Genomic DNA, 27203 nt, shown 5'->3' on the forward strand with positions numbered 1-27203 from the left:
CTCGATTTCCCCATATTATTTATTCTCCGTTCGGCTAAATAAGCCGTTTTGACTTATTTTTTGTCTTTATTAAAAAAATTTCGTATTTTTTAGTTTTTCGTCAATTTTTTGAGGATTATTGCATCATCATGACGAGAGGAATTTAAAAAGTAAAAAAATTTGATCGAAATCCAATTTTTTTGAATAAAGACAAAACTAAGCTAATAAACCAATTTTTTCGTCTTTATTCAAAAAAAAATGAATTTTGGTAAAAAAAATTTACTTTTAAGATTTCTCTCGTCATGATGATGTAATAATCCCCAAAAAATTGATGAGAAATAACAAATACGAAAAAAAATTTGAATAAAGACAAAAAATAAGCCAAAATGGCTTATTTAGCCGAACGGGTATGCCAAAAATGCCCCTCTTATTTCTGAGCATGTCGATTTGCTTGAGTCAACTGTGGGATTTGACTCGGTTAGTTTTTTATTTTTTTTTGGCTCGTGGAGGAATTCTAATCTCTTCGTTCTAACAGCACCTTGAAGCATGTTGGTCAGTTTTGGCCTCACTTTATTAGTATGATATTGTTTTTTATGAATCATACTTTATAGTAATATTACGCGTAAAAAATTCAGTCCCTTCCTCCGGCTTCTTATAGTAACGTGAATAATTTTATCATGGATATTAGAAGTTATCACACCTATCTTTCAATCATCCACCCTTTTTTTTGGCTTCATTCATGTAAAGTTACAAAACATCCTTTGACTTGTTTATTTATTTATTTTAAACATAAAAGAAAATTATTTTTTAACTCACATTAGTAAAAAAAAAAAAAAAAAAGGAGCCTAAAAATCAATTAAGTCTCGACTCCATTTGTTTGGATGCAGAATATTTTACGATGTTAAAACAGTTATACAATAATCTTTCCGTAGTTACATTTACGCACTTCAAAAATATTGGCCTTATTCGTTTCCAAGTTTTATTTTGTTTTTCAATCATTACTCTATATATTTCTTCAATCATTTTCCTATTTTTTCAATTATTAATTTCATTTATCTATCTATCTCTCTCCACTTACTATCTCTCTTTCCAATCATTACCTTATTTCTCTTTCCACCCATTACCAAAACTAAAATATCCAAAGTTACTAAACGAACGAGGCCATTGCCTTTGGATGACAAAATTCCCTTAGAATGTGGAATTAGCGCTCTCTCTCTCTCTCAAAACATCGTCTCTCCCTCTCTCTCTAAAAACATTAGACTAGGATTTCCCAGGGGAGAGGAACCAAACGATAATTTTTTCTTTTCACATTTTGGCCCATGTAATTGTATACATCAACGGTGACTAGAAAGATGTTAATAGGTTAGTTCACAAAAGAGTCTAATCAGAAGCTATCCATAATCTTAAATCCCAAACGTTCATGATAGAACTCAAATCCTAACCTCCAACATGAAGAATACCAGAAGATGTCAACCGAACTAGAGCCCATTGACTTCTCTCTCTTTTTCTTTTTTTTTCTTTTTTTTTTATCCGCTCTGTCTCTCTTTTTCTTTGATCTCCTACTTTTTCGATACTCCCCTTCTTTTCTATTTCTTTCCGCTAGTTCCAAACCCACCACAGTAGAATCATGATAAATAAATAAATAAAAAGTCCAAAGGGGAATAATTTTCTTTACTTTTTCATGTCCCCCGAGAAAGAGTAAGAGCATAAAAATGTCAAACTTCAACTCCAGGACTAGCGATTCTTTGAGTCCGAAATACAGCCACCAATTTTGCCCGTAGTTAAAGACAAAACCCAAGGGTATTTCCGGGAAAAACGTGGCTCAAACTACACTCTACCCACCCACCCCACCCCACCCAATTCTTTTTTTTTTTCGGTCAAGCGGAAAATTCACCCCACCCAATTCACACATCCTATATAAACTCCACAATTACAAATCTTCAAAACTAAAACCCCAACAACAACCGGGCAAAAAGGCCCTAGCAAGGCAAATGTCCAATTCCTCTCCCCCGCCCTCCGCCACCGCAGGCGGCGGCGTCACCACCCTCTCCGACCTCCACGCCGACATCCTGACCACCCACATCCTCACCCGTCTCGACGGGCCCACTCTCGCCTCCGCCAGCTGCGCCTCCTCCCAACTCCGCTCCCTCTCCACCCAGCACCACCTCTGGGCCACCGTCTGCCACCTCACCTGGCCCTCCACCGCCACCTCCCCCCGCCTCCGCCGCCTCGTCTCCGCCTTCCCTGGCGGCCCCCGCTCCTTCTTCTCCCTCTCCTTCCCCCTCCTCCACCCCACCACTACAACCACCGCGCTGCCGCCGCCGCCGGAGCTCATCTCCGCCGTCGACATCCACTACAAAAACAACCTAATTTTCTCTAAAGTCCAGGAAACCGAGACTGTATCCGATTGGTTCCGGTGCTCCCCCTTCCGGGTCGATTTGTTGGACCCGAAAGAGGCCGTCCCCACCGCGGTCAGCCACCCGGACTGCGACGGCGCGTGCGCGTCACTCGCGGCGGATATGACTCTGAGCTGGGTCTTAATCGACCCGGTCGGGCAGCGGGCTGCGAACCTCTCCAGCTACAAGCCCGTGGCGGTCAACCGCCACTGGCTGAGCGGGGAGGTTCAGGTGGGGTTCGTTGCCGTGCTCCCCCGCGGCGGCCGGAGGGGGGCCTCAGAGGAGCACGTGCAGTGCGGGATGGTGATCACGTGCGGCGGGTCGGAGAGGGGCGAGATGCAGGTGAGGGAGGTGAGTTTGCAGATGGAGGACATGGACGGGATGCATTTGACGGGGGAGGAGAGTCTGGTAATTTTGCACAGGGCCATGGAGGGGAAGAGGGTGAGAAACAAGAGGAGGGAGGAAGAAGGTAGGAAGAGGTACAAAGATTACTTGGAGATGAAGAGAGAGAGAAGAGAGAGAAAGCTGAGGAATGAAGGGACATTGGACAAGTTGTGTGTGGCCTTTGGGGTAGCTGTTTTTGGTGCATGGGTTTTCTTTCTCTGCTTCTGATGACCAAAAAGAATTTAATTAATTAAAACATACCCCCATGCATATGGTTAGTTAAATATTTTTTTTCCAGAATTCACCTAGCTAGGTCAGTTAGTATTTGAAGTTGGTCACTCCGCGATTGAGTTCGATCATGGGCCGGAGACCTTAGTTTCTAAACTGGCGATCAAAGCTGCAGTGGGATTCTCCGCATGGCTTTCTGGAGCTCATGAGCTAAGGCAATACTCTCTCGCGAATATGTGAAAGTAGTCTATCAGCATGGCTTTCTGGACATGGATTGGGTTAGAAGAAGAGATAAAGCAACAAAATATGGGTTTTTATTTGAGTTTTTTTTTTTTTTTTTTTTTGTACAGTTCTATACATAGCAACATCAAGAAAACAGAGATTTTTTATTATTTTTCAAGAGATAATGGAATTGGAGGAGATGTCATATTCAGAAGAAGAAAACAAGGTGAGATTATTATTGAGGTTGTCAAATATTCAAATTAGTACACTACCACGTGATTGTGGACTTGACCAAGTGTAGGTGAAATAGTTCTTTAGAGTACTTGGTGCTCTTAATAACCTTGCCTGTGGAAAATGACAATTGAGTGCACTAACGTACATTTGGTTCAAAGGGAAAGCCGTGGGTTGTTTTCATGTTTCTTTCTGGGGTGGGGTTTCTACTTTCTTGGCCTTCACTTCAATATTCATCTCCTTGATGCAATAATTTGGAGAAATTCTCATGGAGTTCGTTAATGAGTGGTGTGAAATAGTTCTGCGTAAACTTAAACAACATAATTCGAACGGATAGAAATGCCGTGACACAAAATATCTAGATCGCTCACAGACGTTCTGAAATCTTCCGATACACATGCATCGAATCGTTTCGAAAACATGTGTCCAGTTCTGTGTACTTTAATTTGTGTGTGTTCGTGACATTGCTAGCAAGAAAAATGATTCTACTCCACTAAACACAACGGACTAGAGTCAAGCAATTCGCCAGCGTGTTACGAGCATCAAACTGGAAACACCACTTTTAAAAATCACAACAGTTTTCGAATCCGTCCATAAATGTTGAATATCCCTTGAGAAAAATATATGGTCTATATAATGACCATGTCGTAACACAGATGAACTTGCTAGACGACCCAGGTGGTTGAATGGAATGCTTTTTAGGTTTCAATTCTTGTCACCTATAACCTCTTTAACTCTCTAGCATATAAACTGCAAGGGTTTGTTTCCTTCTAGGATTAATTGAGATGCGTATAAATTGATTCGGACACCTAATTATTCCTTTGGCATTTATTATGAGATGTGCTACATTGGTCCAACTTTGATTTTGTTTTCTCTTATCGGCCATCAAATGTTAATAAGAGTACAACTTTGTATGGACCCGCCCGCTCTGGTTGGGGAACCCTGAAAAAGAGGTCATTGAAGAAGCCGCCGCGTTAGTTATCTTTCGAGATGTCTCTTTCCGTCTCTCTCTCTCACACATCTCTCTCTCTCTCTCTCTCTTAATTTTTGATTTTACTGGAGGAAAAAGACACACTGATTGAGATAAGGGAAAGGCAATTGATTTCCAGGTTTTCCTATTTTTTTTTTCAATAAAAGAAACGCATTATTGTGGTTTACTTGTATGATAAAAAAAAGAGAGAAGGTTATGGGAGGGTTTTATGTACCTTTACCTTAACAATAATAAATTAAAAGAGTGCATTCATAAAAGCAAAGTGTGATCGATCCCCGATAAAATAACTCGAATATTCGCTTAGCAAAAAAAACAAAAACAAAAACTATATATTCGATACAAAGTTTAACATTCTATATGAAATAATGCGATATAAAGAATTTGCCACATATGATATATATATATATATATATATATATATATATATACATACAGTCCGTCTCCCGTAAAGACCACCTCATTTTAATAAAATGCGAACCTTCCATTTTCCGATCGAATTTCGATGATCCGAGCCGCTCAATGTGTTCAGAATGTGATTTTAAGGGTACATGTGAGAAATCAGCAAAAAAAAAGACCGGGAAGGACTTGATCCGAGCAGTTTTTGTTTATTTTTTATCGAACGGTTCAAATAAAAACTGCTCGGACGAAGCTCTTTCCGGTTTTTTTTGTTGTTGATTTCTCCCGGGTACCCTTAAAATCACGTTCTGAACATATTGAGCGGCTCGGATCTTCGAAATTCGATCGGGAAATAGGAGAAATGAGGAGGTTTGCATTTTAACTAAAATGAGGACCCCCTCATGGGAGACTGACTATATACATATATATATTGATTATCATCGTGTTAGCACCTTGAATCAATGGAAAATAGACGAAATGTATTTGAGTTCGAGACCAAATAAACTGGTGAAAAACGAAATAGGTCGAATTCAGACATTTTCTTCAAACTCGTTCATCAGAGTAAGCTTAACCAAACTATTTAACCAACGCTTTGAGATGGTATAAGAAACAAAGCAAGCTATGAGGATTACCACAAAAAAACCTAGCTGTGAGTTCAAGACTGATTAAACTGAGGAAATATAAAGACCAAATTGGTACAGTACATGTGTGCTATAAAATAATTACATAACAATAATCCTTGTGATGAAAAATTACTATAAAGTCCTAAAATACTAGTTAGCTAGTACTACTATAGATTAAGTAAAACATGCTAGTTAGTAAATTTGGTTAAGTCAAACATACTACTTTTTGAAGAAACTCTCTAAACAGTTATTTTTGCCACCAAGTTTGGACTGGACCAAAAATGAATATTCAACTATGGCATACTACTTTGAATGATCTATCAATTGATTCTTAATGTGACTTTATAATGAGAGTATTTGTTTTCCGTGAGATTGCATGTTCGAATCCCACGGAGTTCTTTGGAGCCATTGGATCTAGGGTTTACGCAATTATTAACTTAAGGGGTCTGGAATTCTGCGTGCAAGCTAATTCCGAAATTCGATTATAAAAAATAATAATAATGAAAGCGTTGCTATCTATAGAACACATAGCAACAAAAAGTCATGGGCTTAAATTATGATATGCAGTAATTAATAATATAAACTTCAACCTTGAAAGCATTGATGTGATATCACATTGCAACATAAAGTCATGGGTATGATGATATGCAGGAATAATAAAAAAAACCTTCAACCCATCCCCATCATTGAAAACATGAACACAAAAACAGGCAAGGCAGTAAAAGCATGATCAAAACTGGGAGAGAGAGAGAGAGAGATTTCTTGGAACTTGTTTAACTAATCAACACTAGTTTTGTCAGAAAATAATTTGTTGCAATTGGCAATCTGCCTGTAGTTGGGGTAGATCTAAAATATTTAGATCTTGAAAAAAAAATAAAGAATTTTAATTTTAAATATGAAATTGTGGCTCATCTTTCAATTTTAAAAATGCATTCTAGCACAATACATTTTGCTTTTCGCTCCAAAAACAATCATAATGCAAAACTCTATAAATGTTGTGCGGAGAACCTTTGGTCCGCTCTAGCAATTGGGTGAGGTTGCCGTGAAGGGTTCACATTCCCAAGCAGAAGCTTTGTCTCAAACTGAACATTCCATAGCGGATGAAAACTCCTATGGTAACGTTAAGGGGGTTGCTAGTTGCCTCTCCATTCCACATATTGCTTCAATAAGAGTGCAGGGGATATGGACCGGAGAGATATGTCAGACAAACCATATCCTGTGAGGAGTAACTTTTTTTTTTTTGGGGGATCTATGTGAGTAATAACTGTATATCAAAGGATTTCAATAGCCTTCTTCCCCCAACCATCCCATTTTGGAAGGTTGTGTATAAATTCATACTACTCCCTCCGTTGGACTTTGTTGTGTTTGTTTCCTTTTTTGGATGTCTCCAAAAATTGTTTATATCTCTTAATTTATAATATTTTATATATTTCAATATAGATTCTTTTTTGATAGATCTCAATTAATTATTTTAAACAAAGTTTTTGAAATCATAAAAACTTTATAGATTGTGTGAGATATAGACAATTTTTTGTGAGGAACAAAAAAGGAAAAAGGCACAACAAAGTGGGATAGAGGGAGTAATTAATTAGTAATTTTTCGTGACTCCGTGGAAGTAATTATTCAACGTTCCAGAGCCTACGTGGTACTGCCAACCATTTATGTTGCAACAATATATGCAGTAGAAACATTATCGTTTACTTTGAGTCTTTGATGATATTTTGTTTGCGTATTTCACATGATAATGACACATGATACTTCGAAAATACCCAATAATCGGCCTCTATACGGTTAATCACATTTGGCATTGCCCGGGACAAGATGGGCTTGTTGAGAATACAACAAGAGCAGCTCTTTTATAGGAGTAATTATTAAATGGTCTTCAGACCTTAATCCTCCACAACATATCCATGCGGAATTCAGTACCAAAAATCATTGACATGAATGTAATTGCAAAGGGAGCAACACGTGACAGTGGTCCACCTCAACTCTCCTAATTCTCTCTCTTAAACCCTAGCACGTCTACTCTCTTGAACCCTCGCACGTTTGCAAGTGCTGTGACCGGACGATCTAACACCAGTATAAGTTGCAGGAATCAGTCCCCCACCAACAAATACTATTACCTCTCTCAGGTTTGCTATGACGGTGTTTGTCGAAGACTTAAAATCGAAATCCGAAAGTATTGAAACCAGAATCGGTGTTTGTCGAAGACTTAACATCGAAATCTGAAAGTATTGAAACCAGAATTGGCACTCAAAGCTTTGACATAGCTTCCAGAGAGCCCACTCAGCCCAGAAGAGCGACAGCCTAGCTCTGGGGTTGTGACCTTGGATCAATAACATAGCCACCATCAATTCCCAATCATAGTTTTCGTACCAGCGAGCAAAAATAGGAGTAACTTTTTACAAAAGCAGAATCTTGTATCCGGATTAAATATATACACCTTTTCAGTTTATCTCTAATAACCAATACAAGGAATAACATAAGCTATAAACTGCTCCTGTGATAGCCCAAAATGTCGGAGCTTCACAAAGTTGCACAAGCTTATTATGCCATATTTCAGTGGCAAAAATCTGAAATCACGACGATTCAGCATTGAGCATTTGCAACAATGATAAGAAAGTGCAACTAATTGAACTGGTATTTGATACCTTCTGCTTGTACCATTTGAGTAGAATCATATCTTCGAAGGAATAATTAAAGGTCTGTGGTTGGCTCCGGAGGACCTCTTGCTATCGGCATCCCACTATCATCATATCTTCGAGGCTTTGCGTAGTCCACAAAAAGAACACGTCCATTCAGTGCCTGCCAGTAACCGAAACCCATTACTGATGAAGTCAGAGCTGTGTTTCAATCATGGATTTGTGGACTGATTTATCTTAGCTAATAGAAAGTACCAAAATAATGAGGAAACAAAACAATAAGTGAGAGTTTCTTCACTCCACTATCTTCTCGTGTTTTCTTTACGTTTGCCTTTCTCCACATAAACCCCTCCAAAAAATTTCATTATCCAAAAGAGAGCCTAAACGTTTTAACCATGAAGATGAGAAAGTTAAAAAGCAACCTTTCCATCCATTTCCATTTTGGCTTTCTCAGCTTCATCTTTGGATGCGAAGGTCACAAAACCAAAGCCTTTTGAACGGTCTGATACTCTATCCATTACAACTTTAGCTGCCAAAAGGAACAGGGTCACAGTTTCATTATGCATAACAGATTCACAAGCTTATGGAAATAGTTTACTCAATGGTTCATAATATCCACAAGGCACCTTCAACAACTTGACCATATTGGGAAAATGCATCTAATAGTCCCTTCTCTGTAGTGTAAAAAGATAGTCCTGCAACAGGGTGCATAGAAAATGAAAGGCTGATGAGAAAATGTTCCAAAAGGAAAATATCGTTTATCCAAGGCCAGAGATAAATAAAATAAAAAAATGACGCAGATTATCCATTTAAAATTCAAGATGGAGGGTTCCTGCATATTAGAATTCAAGATTTTTTGTTTAACACGAGAGATACCTAATTGGCTTACACAATTTTTCCCTGCATTGACTTCATGAAAAGAAAAATGACTTGGACTCCTCAACATATTAGAATTAGAAGATTAATAATAACGACACAAAAAAATCCCAGCTTGCAAATGAACTAATTTTCCTTGTTTAAAACATGCTAATGAAAGAAACGCCTTAGACTTATTTTGATCGTACACGCTTACATTCGCATGGAGTGCAGGTAGATGTGGTTGTCGAGGTTCACCACAACAACCAAACTGATTAGGTACCCTCTAAGTCAGACAACAAAACTATAGCCATATCATGATTCTCCTCAGTGGTGGTTTAGGTAAAGATGCAAGCACATAGTTGCACTTTAACTGGTAATGCTCACAAACGTTTTCAGAGGTTTAGCTTGTTCAGTGCAGTTGAAACTAAGGTCAAAAAGGAAGTCTAAGACTCTAGTATTGCTCATTGTTTTACTAACTGTTATGTGATGTTGGATAGCATTAAGACTTTAAATTGGAATATTGATCTCAATTTGGCTTTTGTACATTAATTCCTTGACTAATTATGTTTGGAAAAAAAACTTGGATTCCTAAATTTTTTTGTAAGGTAAGTTTCGGATCGGGGTGGGGATCACCGATCCCTGTTAGGGGCGGGGATGGAGAGCGGAGGTGTTCTCCGTTCAGGGAACGGGGCGGGGACGGAGGCAAATAACGAGTTCGGGGATGGTCAAATCCGTCCCCGATCCACCCCGTTGCCATCCCTATTCCACAACCTTTTTGGGTGTCCCTAAGGTCAACACTCCTTGTATCATTAGCTATGTCAATTGCACGTTGCAATGTGCCTTTAAGAGAGTGACTAAGATTCTTGCAAACAATTTACAAGTTAATCTTTGTTCTATAAGGGAAGGCATATCATGGGTAACGTGTTACCCATGCATGAGCTTGCAAAAGGATCCTGCCGCAATAAGGGGATGCCTAGATATGCTATCAAATTGGACATCATGAAAGCTTATGACTTAGTAAAGAAGAAAAGAAAAGAAAAAATGTAGGCGTCAGGCAGTTTGGTTTGTTTCTAAATGTTGTCCACAGGTACCCTAAAGCTTCAAAACACCATGAGAACGAATAGGGGAAACTTAATTACTAAGCGACGTAAGAATTGAGCAATTACAAAAAGTCATGTCCCGTATTTTTTTCCCTACACAAATAAACTAAATAAACTCTCAAAGTAAAAACTATCCCATTTTAGCGTGCCAAAGACAGCTTTTGGCCCCTCGTGATTATAGTCAAATCTTCGACTTCATGCTTGAATTGGAGGAAGAGGTTATGTCACCGACTCACCGCTCATCAATTTGATGCTATTCACCAAAAAACAAAAAACAAAAGTTTCATCATGATTCATTGTTGATACATTAGTAAACCAACATTTTTGTTGGCCCCCAATTGATAGAGGTGATTATTGCCAGTTTTGCATGTTTGTGCCCTCTCATCTTGTGTCAGTCTTTTTTACTCATTTAGAGAAAGAGAGTTAGAAAATAAACAAAAAATCGCAGTAACGTTAAGCACTTCTTTTCACCACCCAATGCATTAATCATTTTACCCAAAATATAGGTAAACCCCAAGGGATCGGCCTAGTGGTCAAGGCTTGGGATTCCTCGGTCTCAAGTTCAGGTGCTTTCAACTCCTTTGGAGCCCGTACATAAATTGGGACCCCCGCAAGTAGAAGGTGGGATTGGTCGAGAAAGAGAGTTAGAAAATAAACAAAAAATCGAAGTAACGCTATGCACTTCTTTTCACCACCCAATGCATTAATCATTTTACCCAAAATATAGGTAAACCCCAAGGGATCGGCCTAGTGGTCAAGGCTTGGGATTCCTCGGTCTCAAGTTCAGGTGCTTTCAACTCCTTTGGAGCCCGTACATAAATTGGGATAGAAGATGGGATTGGTCCCCAGGATTAGTCGAGGTACGCGTAAGAGGACCTGGACACCTGAGTTGTAAAAAAAAAAAAAAAAAAAATTCTAACTAAACCTAAATCATTCTTCATTTTACTACGACAAACATAACTACCTCTCTCCGCTCACCGTAATAGAGGATGGATGTGACACATTGAGGGGAGATTTTATAATTTATGCTCTTTTTTCTTCACTTTTTGTACTTTTTGGAAGAATTTTTGAGGGACCCACCGTTCTTTTTAGAGTTTGATCCTCCAAAAGTAAATTTGATCCTCTAAAAATGGAGGACCAAAAGTAAATTTGGAGTACAAAATTCCTCCAAACTCTAAAAAGGACGATAGGTCCCTCAAAAATTCTCCCAAAAAGTACAAAAAGTGAAAAAAAAATGAAATAAATTACAAAATCTCCCCTCAATGTGTTACATCCATCCTCTATTTTGGAGGAAATGCAGATGGATTGGAGATGCTCTAAGCGGGCTTGTTCATTTGGGGTCTCAAAACCCCTGCGCACTGTACCCAATAAATTTTCTCTATCTATCTCTCTCTGCTCATTAATCTTAAAAACCTACCTCAAAACCCAAATCAAACAGGGTACATTCCCAATCATCATTTTTCCGCGACGGTTGGATAATTTGGTCGCTCTTGAATCTAGATTGAGATGGACACGATGAACTTAAGCTGATACCATACAAATTTACCAAAGGTAGTGAGAGAAGAGAACACAAATTCAATCGAAAAGGCATACATACGCAGAGACACAGAGAGGGGGAGGGGTGGGTTACCTTTGACAAAAAGCTTGGAAGCGATACCTCTGCGGAAAATGAAGAGAGAGGGCGGAGGAACAAGAGTGCTTTGCTGTGAGAGTTGGCCAAAAATATGCCTGGGGATTTTTCTCAGGGCCGCCATGAGAGAGAGAGAGAGTACTTTGTGAAATGAGTGCCGAGACAGAGGGCTTGAGACGTGAGACTAATAGGCTTTGTTTGGAAAACGTGGAAAGGATGAGGAAGGGAAAGAAAAGAAAGGAAAATTAAAATTTTCAATTGTTTGGTCCGAAGAGAATGAAAAGAAGGGGAAGGGAAAGAAAAAAATTTCTTTTCCCTTGTTTGGTTTGAAGAGAAAGAGCGAAGAAAATAAGAATTTTAAGTGTAGTGAATAGTAAACTTTCACTCCCATTTTTCTCTCATTTTCCTTTTCTTTTATTTTCCTTTTCTTTCCCTAGATTCCAAACAAAGTGTATGATTTTCTCTGGTGGGAGAGGAAAGGGAGAGAAATGGCAAAGTAGAGTTCTGGGAATAGTAAAATTCCCCCCTCATTTTCTCTTTTTTTTTTTCTTAATTATTTTCTCTCTTTTTGTCTTTCCTTCCACAAGTTCCAAACAGAGCTTTAGGGACGATTTGTCATCCTTTTTTTTTTTTTTGATAATTACGCTCTGATATTTGTGTTTTAGTGTTATTGTCATGTGTATTTTAAACACCAAAAGACAAATATTAGAGTGTAGTTATAAAAAAAAATGGAGTGCCAAAATGAATTACCAAATATTTATTCAAAATTTCCACCAATTAAGAGAGACTCAAATATTTATACAAAGGTTGAAGGCTTGTTTTACTTCGCAATAATTACTCCTATGTCATCCATGAAGCTTTTACTCAAATTTGTACTTGTATTCGGTTTTGTCCAATTGGAATACTTCATACGTACCCAATAAAACTTTAGCTTAAAATTTAAGTAAAACTGTAAAAGCTAAACTTTGGCCTTACCAAAGTTTACCTTCGGCCTTATCAAAATTTTACTTTGGCTTAAACTTTGGCAAGGCCTGAAGATGCTCTTATATTTCATTGGCAAAAACTATCATGTAGCATATGATGCGCGTGCATTAGCATAATTGAATTGTTGTATATGTAGTTGGATTGTTTTAAAAAATATTCCAAATTATACAAAATTTTGAAGCTAAGAATTGAGAGAAAAAGAATAGTGTTCCATTGGAGAATAATGTGACCTGGCGGGTCATGTAACTCGTAAGAGCTTTTTCGTTGTTCAATAAGGGGGGGGGGGTGGGTTCATGTAATTCGTAAGAGCTTTTTCGTTGTTCAATCAGGGGGAAATGAATGAGTATTTTGAAATTTCATTGAAACAAAAAAAACCTGAAATAAAATTTGCTGCATTTCTTTTTTTATAATTAAGGTCCAGTCTAGAAGCACGGAGAAGTTAAAAAATTTGGTAAAATTCAAAGATACTTTAATGAAGACAAAAGCTTGAAAATAAGCTGAAAAAGGTTGGCTACCAAAAAACAATAAACAAAAAACTGAAAAAGTTTATTCCCAAACAAATAGTACTACTATATTGTTGTAACTTTTGGTTAAATGTGAAGCTAAAGAATTGAAGTACCTTTATTTGTAAAATGATAAACCGAGAGGTGAATGAACCCGGATGACCGCCTTCTCAAGTTTCAAAATTTCTTAAAATTCTTCAAAATTAGTTAAGTTCATCCACCCAACGTTTTTAAAGAAAAGCTAATACCTGCCCATCCAAACTTTTTTGAAAAGTTCAATATATGGATGAAACTATCAAATATTTAACATTAGGTTTAACATTCATGGTAAGAAAAAAGACAAGGAAAAAAAAGAGAAAATGTCAGTATCTATCACCCACTCCTTTTATGTTCACCTATCCTAGATGGGATTGGGAGGGGCTGTAGTTCGGCAGCCGCACTACACCATGTCGTGCGGTCAATCCGACCGTCCGTCTTGGCATGGACGGCTTGAATTTAATCCGAACTCCTTCAAATCCAAACCATCCATTGCCGAGATGGATGGCCAGATCAACCACACTACATGTGTAGTGCGAGGGTGCACAACAGCACCCTTGGATCCACTCCTAGACGAGGATATCTTGCAGAGAATTAGGGCTTACTCCCACTATCTTTTTTTCTCTACAACTTATAGCCTTTAGCTAAGCTGTTTCCACTAAACTAAAACACTAATACATTTTCTTCCCCTCCATTCCCTTTGACCATCTTCTACTTATACACAGATTGATAGGAAACATGAAAATTTTCTAGGAAAGTGAACATGAAAGGAAACATGAAAATTTTCTAGGAAAGTGAACATGAAACTGAAATGAATGGCTAAGATTCTTTTGTATTCGGGCTACATTCTCTTAATGCCATGTTTCTAATATAATTACTTACTTGTCAAAAAACCAAAAAAAAAAGGCTGAGATTCACGGTTGTCTTGGTCATTCATTTCAGTTTCATGTTCACTTTCCTGGAAAATTTTCATGTTTCATAACATTTTCGATCAACACATACAAACAGCTACAGCTAAACGGTACTTACACCACAGAAAAAAAAAGAAAAGAGAACTTCCACCATATTGGGTATAAAGAATGCAAGTAAAGACCCAATAACCCCACCCTTTTCTTTGCATTTCACAGTTCCACTTACATAAATCCAGAAAAAGAAAAACAGAAATTACCAAAATTTGGAAATTGTCAAACATGCAAAATCTACTCCAGACAAGTTTATTTTCTAGCTGAGTCCAGAAAACTCTACAGAACTGACATCATGCATTTGGAATGCCCTAATCAACTGGAATTGGGATTACCCAAGTCTGCTATACCAAACATCAGATTTCAACAGCGCAGAAAAAGGTAATGAAATGTAACATATTGAACAAACCAGGCAGGTGAAATCTTCAAAGAGGATTAGCGTAGTAACTTCCAATCACATGAGGCGAGTAAACAACATATGTACAGATCCGATCCTACATGCATCATGTACTCTCTTGGTCTATAGACATAACCCAACTCGATGTTGTAGCAGTCACGATTGGTGCACTTTCAGCAATGCTTGGTAGACCATGTCGATGAATTGATTGTCCTGGGAAAATGGCACATCCAATGGTAAATAATTCAGGCCTAATTTTTCCTATGGCAGTTTTTCCAGTTTTTGGTTCGAATGTTTGGTTTGATGGGAGGAAGCTGAAAAGTTTAAAAAAAATTGTGAGCATAACTAGAAAACCCTCCACTAAGGAGGGAACAAAGTCACGATTGGTGCACTTTCAACAATGCTTGGTAGACCATGTCGATGAATTGATTGTCCTGGGAAAATGACACATCCAATGGTAAATAATTCAGGCCTAACTTTTCCAATGGCATTTTCTCCAGCTTTTTGTTTGAATGTTTGGTATGATGGGAGGAAGCCGAAAAGTTTTAAAAAAAATGTGAGCATAACTAAAAAAGCCTCTGCTAAGGACAGAACAAAGTCAATATTCCAGCTTATTTGATCTTTTCATTTCTTTTGAACTCATTTCAAATTTGGTTCATACTCTTTTGCTTTTCGAGTCCTTTTGTCGAGAGGAATCACTAATCCTAAAATGATGACCTAAAAAACTTCACCAAAGATGAAAACAAATGCAAAAAGAAAAGTGAAAAGTTAAACTCGCTCCAAACGCGTGCTAGGTAACGTTTGGTTTGGTTTTACATGATGGACATTTCTGAATGGCCACTAAAAAACGTCTCAAAAAAAAAGAAAAGAAAAGAAAAAGGAAGAGGGAGCAAGAAATACCTGAACAAGCATTAGAAGCGCATCGCGAACTTTCTCTCTGCTAGCTGGCCCGTGATTCGGAGCCATAGCAGAAGCAGGAGTTAGTAATGGCGAGGGTGTGGGTGGTGGAAAGGGTTGAAGCACCGGAGTACCATGGGGACGTTGTTGTTGATTCAAAGGGGGATGAAACGACGAAGTTGGAAAAGATAAAGATAGAGGTGGAGTCATCAACACAGGGGCAGAAGAAGAAGGGGGAGTAAAGAAAGAAGAGGGCTTGACGAGATTGGTGACCCGATTGTTAATTGAGTCAGGGGTGTCGTGTAGTGGGACCAGAGGTGCGGATGAAGCTGAGTAAGGAGCAGATGGCACATTAAGGACCGGAATAGGGGAGGGAGCAACACTAGGAATGTGAGTTGATAAAGGAAGGTTGGGAGAAATATGGTAGGGTTGTCCAGAGTGTAATATACCGGGAGTGTTATTACCGATATTCACAGCCGTCTGCAATAAGAAAGTTCAAATAAATTCGCACATTACCATGTATTGACAAACCAAGGAAATACATAAGCAGAATAGAAATGAAGAAATTCAGTTACAAAGGATGGGAGGCATCAAGAGTGACAAGGTGACGTGCATGTGTAATGCAAAGCGTTTTACATAGTACACAGGCTGTGTAATATGCAGCTTCAATGAACAACACCTCCAGCATTATAAACTACTAAATAAAATAAACCGTTATTGATACAAAACAATCGGCAACTGCACACAAGTCGTGGGTACGTATAAACAAAAAACCTTTCTGTACCTTACCACTTTAATCTCTTTAGGAAACATCACTACTTTTTCAATGGTTACATTCAAAAACACTTGAGAGAGAGAGAGAGAGAGAGAGAGAGAGAGAGAGAGAGAGAGATCCACAATCAAGCTTTGTCAAATAGCCATACCCCATTCAGTTCCCATTATGGGGGCTCTAGTAGGGGAAGAGACAAACAGTGTAATTAGAAGTAGAATGAGGGTCAAATTAGAATACATACATTAAAGAAGTTCACAAAGGAAGAATCTTCAGGGACATCAGCGGAAGTGGGGGCAGTAAATGATGGTTCCAGTGGCCCTTCAATCACTGCAGTGGTTGGGACTGCTTCAAGTTCCTCAAACTCACTGTATATAAGATATAAAATGAAAACAGGTAAAGGAAGTTAAAAACAAGGATTAAAACAGAATATCATCTACAAACAAGAAGAAATAACCAAAGCAACAAATTAGCACCATAATATGGCACATCAAGATTTGACAAAGTGACAAAACTCAACAACTTTAAAGAAGAGGAAGAAGACGAGGAGGAGATATACATGACAAAACCAAACCGATATTGTTGGTGTCTTCTGAAGTATCAACTAGGGAAAATAATCAACGAATCATGATATTTGCCAATGGATGACAAGATAACTAATTTGTTCAATTGAGCAAAAAAACCAAGATTAAAGCACTTTGTCCAAGAAACACATTTGGCAAATCACAATGATAAAAAAATATGAAGCCAATGAGTAATTAAGCCATCATCGCCATATGAAATCACTCATTACCTTTTATTTGGAGATTTTGGCTTCGAAGGGACCTTTGAGTATGCACTGAGTATCCTGAAAGAGAAAAGGCACAAGCTATTAAAAAAAATTCGCTGCTTAGTGATATAATGCTTTCCAATAAAACATGCTAGTCCAACCACATATAATAAATGTAGAATAGAACTCAAAGCCCTTTAGCCAAGAAGCACGTGTACGGGTACTGGTACGATACAGGTACACAGATGCAGCCAAACTTTAAAAATTCAGGGAGAGGATACGGCTAGGGTAGACTTAAATAGAGGAAATTGTTAAAATGACTTGGGCGATTAAGAATCCAACATCGAATAACAGTTTAACGCCAAACTTGATGTAGGGCTAAGAGTTTAGTCTCATTACACTAAAGAACCCACACACTAAAATCTTTATTCTTCGATCATACTGAGCATAAAAAATTAGTCTTATTAATTTAGCTTCATCTCTTTCAGGGTACGGCTTGAATATGTATTGGGGTACTTCTTAGGTATGACAAAAACTATCACATAAAATTTTGGCAGGTGATTGGAGTACTGGTACGTACTTAGAAGTACTCTGCAAAGTACAAGTACCCAGTACGTTACAAGTACAAAAGCAAGTCGTTAGGTATTAGTTCTCTGCTAACCATTAATTTCTTTATCTACTACCACACAGAATTGACACTAACAGCGTTAATCACCAAACTTGCAAAATCGCCAGTACTTCCTAAGAAAAAACAGCTTTACAACTAAGATAAGAACAACCAGCTTTACATATGACCTAACAACCAGCTTTACAATACTTCTGTCGTCCAAGTCACGAGGAAACTGGACCCAACCTCCAGCCCCTATCATCTTTCTCTGTATTTATTTTTCCCAACCTTCTCTTTCTTTCCTACTCCTATGGTCAATGCAAACAAAATCAATACACTTAGTGGCCCAATACGTGTTTGAAGAAAAACATTTAAGAGCTGTACTTCATTAGGCGGGGTTGGTTATAGTAATTGCTTTGCCAACCATGAAGCTAACATCAGTTTGGTTCTATAACTCGACCAATAAACTCCACACAAAAGGCTTAATCCTTCAGAATCCTCTTTCCTTCCCTTATTCTTATATTCAATCTTCTAATACACACATCCAAACGCAATAATCTTAAGTCCAGACCTACTGAGGGAATAAAGCTTATGATATCATTTGATACTCCAATAAATAAGGAGATTCAAGCAGTGCAAAGCCGAATGTTTGATTTCCAATCCCGTGAGTGGTTCTTTAAGAGGAAACCATAGCAAACCAAACAGAGCCTTAAGTCCCAATCAATTGGGCTCTATCAAGGGTCATATTCATAATCACATACGCGTCATAAGGATCTAATGAGGTTTTCCACGTGCTGGCTGTTAGCTACCTAACAACCCTCTTGAGCCTCCTTTGTCTGGGCTTAGGATCGGCGTGGTAGATATGACTTGAAGCATGACACAGGCATGGTTGGTTCTTTGAGAGGACTGCCATAAAAAGTCCAACCTAAATCTGACTTACGCGTGTACTCCAAAAACTATACAAACACAACACGACTTCAGTTAATCTCAGTTCAAAATATCAACTAACAAATGTATAAGAAGCAATTAATTGTTCGGAGGGGTACACGTAGCACACTTTTGAAAGATGGAAAAACAATAAAATACCTATTGAAGAGGTTTGCAACTTCCTCGCATTCCCGCTGATTGTAGAACCAAATTCCATTAACTTCTTGGGCAGCGTTCCGGTACAAAAGATATGGAGCTTGAAGCTCAAACTCAAAATCACCAAGGAGGTTCTCTACAAGGTTATCTGTGCGATAATGAAAGACAAGTTAAGACCATTTATTGCAAATGCAAAGATGGTAGATGTCTCCAAATGCATGCTGCCAAGGAAGCATACTCTGTTCCAATAATTCACCAAACTCGCATTCACCTTGCTGAAATATAATGCTATGACAAACACTTCCTTTTGTCATCCAGAGTTAGGCTCACAGAAGATCATCCAGAGCCATGTATTTTATGTGTAGCTTAACAATCATCAAACAAGGAAAACCTTTCACAGTTTCATGTAAGATTTGGCAATCAACCGACATCAAAATTCGACAATGGAAACTAGATCATGCCTATGTTTGGAATGTCTTACGTTATAGTAGCTTTTCTCACACCTTTTTTCGCCGGTTCTGAACGATTTTAACTTTTTTCGCCCCAAATTTTATAATTATCGAATTCGACTCGGCAAGAGGAATTGGAAAGAAATAAAAAGATACCAATGAAGATTGAAAGAAAATCACTAAGACGAAGCAACAACCCTAATAACACTGACAACAATTCCAGATCTTATATTTCTTCACTGTATAAGATTACTCATTAACATTATGTCCGTCACACAACGAACCCAAAGTTCATTCTGTCCAATAATCAAATAGATTCTCTCTCAACATTAATAACATAAAGAGAATCAACCCACCAACATAGAGCAAAAGACCAAACCTGTATTTCGCCGGTTCATGACAATGAACTGAAACCGAGGCTGAGTGTTCCTGCAAATACCAGCATTGGCAACCACAATACATTAGAAATTTTTCCATAAAGCTGCAGGGCTGCACACAATTCATCTGCAATTAAAGTCTCTCCCAGAAAAATGGTGTGACAGCTAATGAAAGATCAAGGGTCTAATGGCATGGATTGATCGATGATGCTACATTTAGGATCTGTTTGACTTTGGAATTTGGATAACTGTAGATTTCAAAAGAACAAAACTGAGATCACTATTCAGCTCCAATATTAGGTTTAATAGTTTGGATTGGGATTTATACATCGAGTTCTGAGGTCTATCACGATTCATGATGAACTTGCCATCATATCAGCAATTGTAGTTGTATCATAATCCAAAAAAGAACAGATCACTTACAGTTTGAATCCATCTCCATTCTAATTTACCCAATGTTCTAAAAATTGCTAGGAGTTAGTCAAACGGAAAAGGGGCGCCTAGCACCAAGGTGGGAACTAGGCACTCGACTAGTCAGCTACCCAATCTAGGTGCTGGACAACCGGAAAAGGGGCGCCTAACACCAAGGTGGGAACTAGGCGCTCGACTAGTCGGCTACCTATCTAGGTGTTAGACCACCGCCTAGCACCTAGGCGGAGGCTACTCGGCCACATAGGCCGACTTTTAGAACACTGCTAAAACTCATGTATATTCTACAGTTTTAGATAGTGGTAGCGGACTGTGTAGAGGTAGCGGGAGTATCGAATGATAAGTAGTGGGAACTGGGTGTAGCGGTCGTGGATTTTTGAAATCGTTTTTGGCGCCAAAGCTAGTGGTAACATAGCGGCCGTAGTGGTCGTGTAGCGGGCAAAAAATCGGATATGAAGCAATATGTAGCGGAAACCAGCCGACATGGGTGTGAATTTTGGGCAGTAACGGTAAAGCGGGGTGTTGCGGTACCGGAGGTCTGAAAAACCGCTACGTAGCAGCCAGTTTTTAAATCTATAATTTCTATTGTGGAAATTGAACATCACATGCCTTCATTTAAAATCCACATCATCATCCTGTTTGGTTCTCATCTCATCTCATCTCATTTTCCTCTCTACACGCTTCTCAATACATTTTTCTCTCTATCTCTCTCCACTCATTATTACTAAAAAATAACTTTCAAAAATGAGAACCAAACAAGGTGAATTAACTTCCCCAGCTTCAATTTCCAAATCCCAAATATAACCCTTACCTCTTGACCACAAACAAAGACCCCTCCACGTCCTTGCGACTCTGCAACCAAACACCAACAAATCAACAAAAACAAAAACCTAATCAAACCGATCGCACCAAAGACGAAGATAACTCTAAACCTAAAGATTTCGAAGTAAATTGGTCCAACAAGCAAGTATTAATACAAACCCATTGGTTGAGATCGATGTTGAATTCGTAGAAGGTGACGTGGGCGGCTGTGATCAGGATCTCTTCGATGTAGGGATCCATTCGCTGGAGGACGGTGAGGTTGAGTACTTTGGTGCTGTTCTGGTCCAGATTCGGCATCAATTTACCGGTCTGAGACATTTTTTTTTTTTTGCGGTGGTGGAAACCCTAAACCCTAGACGGAGTACAGCTGGAGAGAGATTACTGTTCTGATCCAGTTACAGATCCAGTGTAGAGAGAGAGAGAGAGAGAGAGAGAGAGAGAGAGCTTGGTAGCTGTGGGGGCTTAGAGAGAGAGAGAGAGAGAGAGAGAGAGAGAGGAGGGGGTGGATTTGCGGGTCAAAAACTTTTACTAGAACTGCTCAAAAAGGATAGTCCTAGGGAGTTGGTGCTTGGGAGTGGGGAGCTTCCGAAATGAAGCGGGTCGTGTCCTTGAGAATGACTACAGACTGGCCTCTAGAATCTACTAGTCTGAGAATAGTATACCGGTTAAAGTGTCGGTTTCTAAACTACACTAGTAAGGTAGTCTTGTATATATTTATCGTTATCGGTGTGATACTGGATATCGTTGATTATTATTGTTATTTTTTAACATAAAAGAATTTTAGTGTAATATCTTCAATTTTAAAAAAGGAAAATGAATTTGAAAATAAGTTTGATATTGTCAGGTATCGTCCTGTATCATCCAGTATTTGATCGATAATATTCGGTATTGACTGATAATGAAAGAAAAAAAATAAATAAAGATTTAGTTCAGTATCGTCTGGTATGGCCAGTACCGATTGATATTTGAGCCGGAATGAATTTAGGGTATAGGTTATAGGATTTGGTCAATATCAGTATATACCGGTTGATACAGCATGGGATTCAAAACCTTACTCTAGAGTACCTCCCACTATATTTTTTGCTTCACGCTAAAATGACATGGGCAGTGATTTTCACATTTTTTTAATCAAAACTCTCCTTTTTTTGGTCTTATGTGAATTTACAATGTTATCCTTTCAAATATGAAAAATATACAAGTGAAAGGTTAATTTTTTAAATTCACATTACAAGAGAACAAAAAGAGTGTGCTTATGAAAATAGGGTAATGTGAATTACTAGTGACAATAGTCAATTTGTTTCTGTTAAATGATATTTTAGTTAATGTATATGAGGAGAATGATCTATCTAGAAATCCATAAAACCATAGGCTTTTTAGTCTATTTATTCTATATAATTTAGTAGAAACTCCTCTTACAATCCTTTCAGTTTGGCCTTTGCCCGCGTTCTCAATCTTTCCAACCGTGCTCTTAATTTCTCTCTTCACTTAAGTTCATAATCCTTACTCTCATAAATTTTATTGTGGAGACCCGCAATTTCATTTAATAAATTTAAAATGTGTTATGTGGAATAAAATGAAGGAATTGGTGGAGGATATTGGTTTTGGGGTTAATGTAGGAAGATTGTTAGTAGAAGGGTGTAAGTGTAATTTACGTTTGTGCTAATATATATAGGTGTGTGTGAGTGTAGGGGATTAAAAATCCCAAGTCTCACTCTCTCTCACCTCTCCCGACCTCTCATCTCCCTCTCGGCTCTCCTCCACTCTCACTCAAGAACCCATCAAAACCACTTAAGCTCTACACAAACCAACCCCTAATTTGTCTTCTAAACGCGATTCATGCTTCGAATTTCGTGGATCAAGCTCGGGAAAGGATTATTCGGTTGAGATTGAAGATTTTGGAGTCTAGGGCTCGGAGAACCTCTTGGGTTTGACTTTAATAATCGAGGTAGGGATTTCTCTCACTCTTTGTATGTTCTTGAGTTGGTTTTGTGCATGAAATCGTGCCTATGGTTGTTGTGATTGTTGTTGTAGTTGAAACCCATGAAAATCTGCTTAGAATCTGCTCGAATAACAATGTTATCGATACCTTTTGCGATTGTTATCGATACATTTATGTTACCAAGCCCAGAAAATCCATTGTTATCGATACCCTTGCGTCTGGAATGAATTTTGACCAACAGGTATCGATACCATTGGCCTTGGTATCGATACCTGTTGCTTATCTCCAGCTTTCACTGTTTTGCCTCAATTTTTCACCGTATTGATTTCAAATCACTTCTAGTCATTCTAAACCACTTCCAAACATAGTCATTCGCACTCCAATGATCTCTTGGTCATCCTCACTCGTTGGTTCTCGTCGCGTTGAACATAAATATCATATGGAGTGAATTAACGTCCTAATCCTTTATTGGCGCGTTCATTTAACTATTAGTGGTAATGTGAGATGCTAAGATAGACGGGGTGATCATACTTAGATTAGATGTGTGTGTGTCTTGATGAGGTGGATTGTTAGATAGGAGGATGAATAAACCGTGGACGCACGTGAAAACTTGACACCTGGTGCAATGTAATACGAGGAATGAGTTGGAAAGACTAGTTTGGAAACAAAGTGGAAGTATGAATGGGTATGTGGATCATTTACTCAATATAAATCCCTCCTTAGCTATAATCGTGCAATTGGAGCATTAGAAACACATATGACATAAAGCAATACAAGTGAGTTGTAATCGGCATACGGGGTCTTGATACCCGGAACTTGAATCGGATATACGGGGTCATGAGTACCCGGAAAATAGAATGGATGTACGGGGTCATGAACGCCTGAAAAATGGAATGGATGTACGGGGTCATGAGCATCCGAAAATGTATTGTGGGTGTATGGGGCCCTAAGACCCGGAAAATCTCTTAAGCTCACTATTCGGTATGTTAATGGAGGAAGAGCTACTTGAGCTCGCATAGGAGATCAACGGGAGACGTATGGGGTTCTCAAGTCAAGACCCGGAATGTAAGTCACTCAACGTAGAAGTGTGCGAATGAAATTTTGAATAGAAAGGGGAAATGTAAAAGATAACTAAGGGATTGACTAGATCGATCAATGACAAATGAAGTACTCTAAAAGTCTTGAGCTTCCGGCATGAAGTTAGCGTTCATTGCATTCTCTTACTGGTTTCAGACTTTATTCTTTTTATGTCCAAAATTTTGTCATTTGCATACAAGGTTTGTAGAGACTTTCCTACTGGGCACACGTTGCTCAACCTTTCATTTTTCAGGTGTACATTCGGAGCTGTAGCATGGAGTAATGTGCGTGCGTTGGTTGGAAACCTTTTGAAAGCTAGCATGGGGATATTGCATTGACACTCGTTGGGATTCTTTGGAAGATGTAATTGTACTTTCATTTTACCTATTTGACAAATAGGTAATTGTAAACTATTTAACTTCTCTTTCACTATTTGTAATTACAAGTTATCGGGCCGATGCGCCTTGGGTAAAACTCTTTTGGGGAATGATGTATGTCATTGTGAGGATTTTAATAAAAAAAAAGTTATTTATATTTATGTTGAAAATCGAGGGCGTGACATTTACTCTCTCTGTTACTTTTTAAGTGTCTATGTGTGTCATTTTCAATGACTAATACCTCTCGACGTTGTCTCATAAACATAATTGAGATCTATTAAATAAGATTCATATGACATATTTTTAATCATATACATTGAGAAATAAAGACAATTGAAAACGACACGTAGAACAGTGATAAACACTTACAAAGGGACGAAGAGAGTAATAGTTTAGCAAATTCTTGAAAGGCACCTTCGCGCTCCGACTTACGCACACGCAAGCTCATTATATGATCATTGACTAACCCCTCCGAAATTGTTTGTCCTAATTTTATTATAATCAAATAAAAAGTTTATTTACAGTTAGATTATTTTATAATACGTTTGTAATGCACTATGGATGATAATGTGATAGTACCTTAATTGACTCTACTAAATAAATATTTTAAGATCAAATACTATATTATAATTTAAAAGATATATATTAGCAATCTAAAAAACATATGAATCCGACAAAAGATAAACAAATTAGGAAGAAACGAATAGGAAGAAACGAATCTATCTATCTATCAATATCCTATGTAAATGTGTTTTTTCCTTCAAAAGCTTACAAATCTTCAATCCTAATTTTCTACATTTTTTTTTGTATAAAAAATAAATAGAGTGAAACATGGGAAAGTGGGGAGAGAGGGGAATGTGGGAGAGGGAGGGAGAGAGACTTGGGGATTGAATATGGAGGAAAAATTATTTTATGCCCCCTGCAGGGTACTGTCACGTTGTACTCCAATTCATTTTTCACCACACATGTTTTTCCGTGCATAGAATGAGGCCAATGCTAGCGTGCATCGAATACAAGTCCGAAAAAGTATTAAACTATCTTTTTTTATCACGTTATGCCCGTTCGATACGTAGAACCGAAAAAAACCAATGTGATTTTTTTTATCCCGTACATTGAACGGGCACAGGGCCAATGCCCATGGCCTGTTCTAAGAATGATGCTCTAAACGCTTGACGGTTTTTACGAAAAAAACAAACAAACAATCACAATACGAGAAAACAAACTATAGTATTAAATCCCTTTGACTAATACACGATAAAAACAAATTATAAGGCCGGGTTGGGTCACTATAAAAATATAAAAATACGTATATCTATATAAAGTAGGTAGTTTCAAAAGCCAACAAACCTAACAAAGATCTCAAAACAAGCAATCTAATTTTTAATTAGTACATAGTATTTTGTTATTCCTAAAACTATGTATTTATTCTAAGAGATTGGGCCTTCTTTTTTGTTACCACGGTTTGGGTCTTTTTTTTATTACCACCGATTCATACAATCACAAATGAGTCTTTTTTTGTATTTCGTATTTTTTCTTCTATTGGGCTAAAAGGAAAATTAGTAGAGTGTTCCAAAAATTTTACATTTTTAAGATGCCCAAAGACTAGACCTCTTAAGCCCTGGGGTTGGGCGGGCCTTGAAGAGGCACAAACGCTAGTCAAGTATACAGTAAAGTAAAAACTGCATCACACAATCCCTTATTATTCGATTCTTAACAAGGTCAAATACAATTCCTCTATTGCACACTTGGTACGAAAACTAAAGCAAATTACACTTCATCCTCGTTTCTTTTTCACCCATCCCACATTAGCAAATAGAACTTTGAAACAAACACATGCAAATGATAAAGCACAATTATGGACCGCCAAAACCAACTCATGCGATCGATTCGGCTCCATATCTTCTTAATGTCTTTTCAGAGCAACAGCAGATAACACTACCAAGAACATGAAGCCAACCATCGCAACGAATGATGCCACCACGGCTCCGCTGGTCTTCTGGCAGAAGTTGTCGAATTGCTGGCATATCGCTAGCCAGTTCGCGCTTGAATTCCCATTGTGAGCCAAGTAAACTATGGCCGCGGATGATCCAGCAGCTGCAGTGGTCAAAACAAGCGTCACCTGCAGCACAACGTATAGAGTTTAGTTCAAACAAAACTATATATATAGGAAACAAGTAAGAGGTAATGGCATGATATATTGATGAAGGGACTTACTATGTCGAAGAAGATAAGGAGCAACCTTGGTCCCACTGCATGTGGTCGGATTATACAAACAATGGAGAAAGCAATGGAGAGGGCAAGGTAGACACAAGCTATTGCCATTGCCACCACGAAAAACCTGCAAATACAGATAAACACCATGCATATATACATGCATGACACCATTAGGAGGAAAGGTTCTGTTAATATATAGAAGGACCGTTCGTGTAAAAGGACTGCAACATATAATTGTATACGGCATTTCACATAATAATTATGTCTCTATAGCATTATTCTGAAAGAAACTCGTACGTACTGGAAAGCCGGTAGATCGTCGTAGCTGGCTTGAAACTGGAAGAATTGAGTGAAGAAGGGGAGAGTCTGATCAGTAGTCCCCATTATAGCTGTTGCAGCTATGGCAAGCGCAAGCGTACTTAGCCTTAAAACAAAGTCCAATATTGCAATCCCCCTCTTATACCCTCCTCTGTTATCCTCATGCCCCCTTAATGCAGCCATACCTTTGGCAACTAGCCCGGGAGGAGTTGCCAAAAGAGGAGCTTTTCCCTTTGCTTCTCTGCTCGTCGTTTCTGTATCTGCAACGTCGACCCTCGTTGAATCAGCCATTTTCGAGAGAGAGAGAGAGAGAGAGAGAGAGAGAGAGAGAGAGAGAGAGAGAGAGAGAGGGGTGTGTGTGGTGAGAATAGGGCTAGATGGGAAACCTTATATAGTGATCTGCAGTGGGTTTGGTAAATAGGAATTTGCATGCAGAGTTATAGAATTGTTCAAGTGTACGTGTTATATTCTTGTGTTGATGGAGCAAGAAGAGTTGTTGATAACATTTCTTTAA

At 38.3% G+C, this 27203-nt stretch overlaps 4 protein-coding genes across 5 annotated transcripts; 1 reads left to right on the plus strand and 3 right to left on the minus strand.

Moving 5' to 3' along the window:
• The first annotated feature begins 1913 nt into the window (after nt 1–1913).
• LOC131321390 (probable F-box protein At2g36090) lies at nt 1914–3431 on the plus strand. Its single transcript, XM_058352374.1, has one exon. It carries the CDS (start codon nt 1971–1973, stop codon nt 2985–2987), a length of 1017 nt encoding a protein of 338 aa, XP_058208357.1. The 5' UTR covers nt 1914–1970; the 3' UTR covers nt 2988–3431.
• A 4408-nt stretch (nt 3432–7839) lies between these two features.
• Nucleotides 7840–11893, minus strand: LOC131321394 (small RNA-binding protein 11, chloroplastic). The gene is made up of 4 exons (XM_058352379.1): nt 11681–11893; nt 8719–8787; nt 8515–8621; nt 7840–8255 (listed from the first exon to the last, which is right to left on the minus strand). Exons 1-4 carry the CDS (start codon nt 11802–11804, stop codon nt 8148–8150), a joined length of 408 nt encoding a protein of 135 aa, XP_058208362.1. The 5' UTR covers nt 11805–11893; the 3' UTR covers nt 7840–8147.
• Nucleotides 11894–14289: 2396 nt separating this feature from the next.
• On the minus strand, nt 14290–21413 carry LOC131321388 (mRNA-decapping enzyme-like protein). 2 transcript variants are annotated; one of them, XM_058352369.1, is made up of 8 exons: nt 20924–21413; nt 20754–20794; nt 19516–19565; nt 18691–18835; nt 17022–17075; nt 16473–16596; nt 15463–15939; nt 14290–14775 (listed from the first exon to the last, which is right to left on the minus strand). In XM_058352369.1, the coding sequence occupies exons 1-8, from the start codon at nt 21080–21082 to the stop codon at nt 14719–14721; spliced, it is 1107 nt and encodes a 368-aa protein (XP_058208352.1). In that variant the 5' UTR covers nt 21083–21413; the 3' UTR covers nt 14290–14718. The 2 variants fall into 2 exon arrangements, with proteins under 2 accessions (XP_058208352.1, XP_058208353.1); XM_058352370.1 differs by lacking the exon at nt 14290–14775 and adding an exon at nt 14841–14996.
• Nucleotides 21414–25825: 4412 nt separating this feature from the next.
• Nucleotides 25826–27046, minus strand: LOC131321392 (casparian strip membrane protein 2-like). The gene is made up of 3 exons (XM_058352375.1): nt 26673–27046; nt 26372–26495; nt 25826–26276 (listed from the first exon to the last, which is right to left on the minus strand). The coding sequence occupies exons 1-3, from the start codon at nt 26978–26980 to the stop codon at nt 26061–26063; spliced, it is 648 nt and encodes a 215-aa protein (XP_058208358.1). The 5' UTR covers nt 26981–27046; the 3' UTR covers nt 25826–26060.
• Between the last annotated feature and the right edge of the window lie 157 nt (nt 27047–27203).

Source organism: Rhododendron vialii, chromosome 3a (genome assembly GCF_030253575.1).
Source record: "Rhododendron vialii isolate Sample 1 chromosome 3a, ASM3025357v1".
Taxonomy (NCBI): Eukaryota; Viridiplantae; Streptophyta; class Magnoliopsida; order Ericales; family Ericaceae; genus Rhododendron; species Rhododendron vialii.

What these genes read in the sequence shown, in the direction of transcription:
- LOC131321392 (XM_058352375.1), bottom strand. Translation starts at nt 26,980, where the DNA reads ATGGCTGATTCAACGAGGGTCGACGTTGCAGATACAGAAACGACGAGC. An exon ending in GACGATCTACCGGCTTTCCA is followed by an intron (nt 26,496 to 26,672) that starts GTACGTACGAGT and finishes CTGTATTTGCAG; the next exon opens with GTTTTTCGTGGTGGCAATGG. An exon ending in TCCTTATCTTCTTCGACATA is followed by an intron (nt 26,277 to 26,371) that starts GTAAGTCCCTTC and finishes GTTGTGCTGCAG; the next exon opens with GTGACGCTTGTTTTGACCAC.
- LOC131321394 (XM_058352379.1), bottom strand. Translation starts at nt 11,804, where the DNA reads ATGGCGGCCCTGAGAAAAATCCCCAGGCATATTTTTGGCCAACTCTCA. An exon ending in TTCCAAGCTTTTTGTCAAAG is followed by an intron (nt 8,788 to 11,680) that starts GTAACCCACCCC and finishes ACCCTGTTGCAG; the next exon opens with GACTATCTTTTTACACTACA. An exon ending in ATATGGTCAAGTTGTTGAAG is followed by an intron (nt 8,622 to 8,718) that starts GTGCCTTGTGGA and finishes TCCTTTTGGCAG; the next exon opens with CTAAAGTTGTAATGGATAGA.
- LOC131321390 (XM_058352374.1), top strand. Translation starts at nt 1,971, where the DNA reads ATGTCCAATTCCTCTCCCCCGCCCTCCGCCACCGCAGGCGGCGGCGTC.
- LOC131321388 (XM_058352369.1), bottom strand. Translation starts at nt 21,082, where the DNA reads ATGTCTCAGACCGGTAAATTGATGCCGAATCTGGACCAGAACAGCACC. An exon ending in CATGAACCGGCGAAATACAG is followed by an intron (nt 18,836 to 19,515) that starts GTTTGGTCTTTT and finishes ATTATCGCACAG; the next exon opens with ATAACCTTGTAGAGAACCTC. An exon ending in CCTTTGTGAACTTCTTTAAT is followed by an intron (nt 15,940 to 16,472) that starts GTATGTATTCTA and finishes TTCTTATTGCAG; the next exon opens with ACGGCTGTGAATATCGGTAA.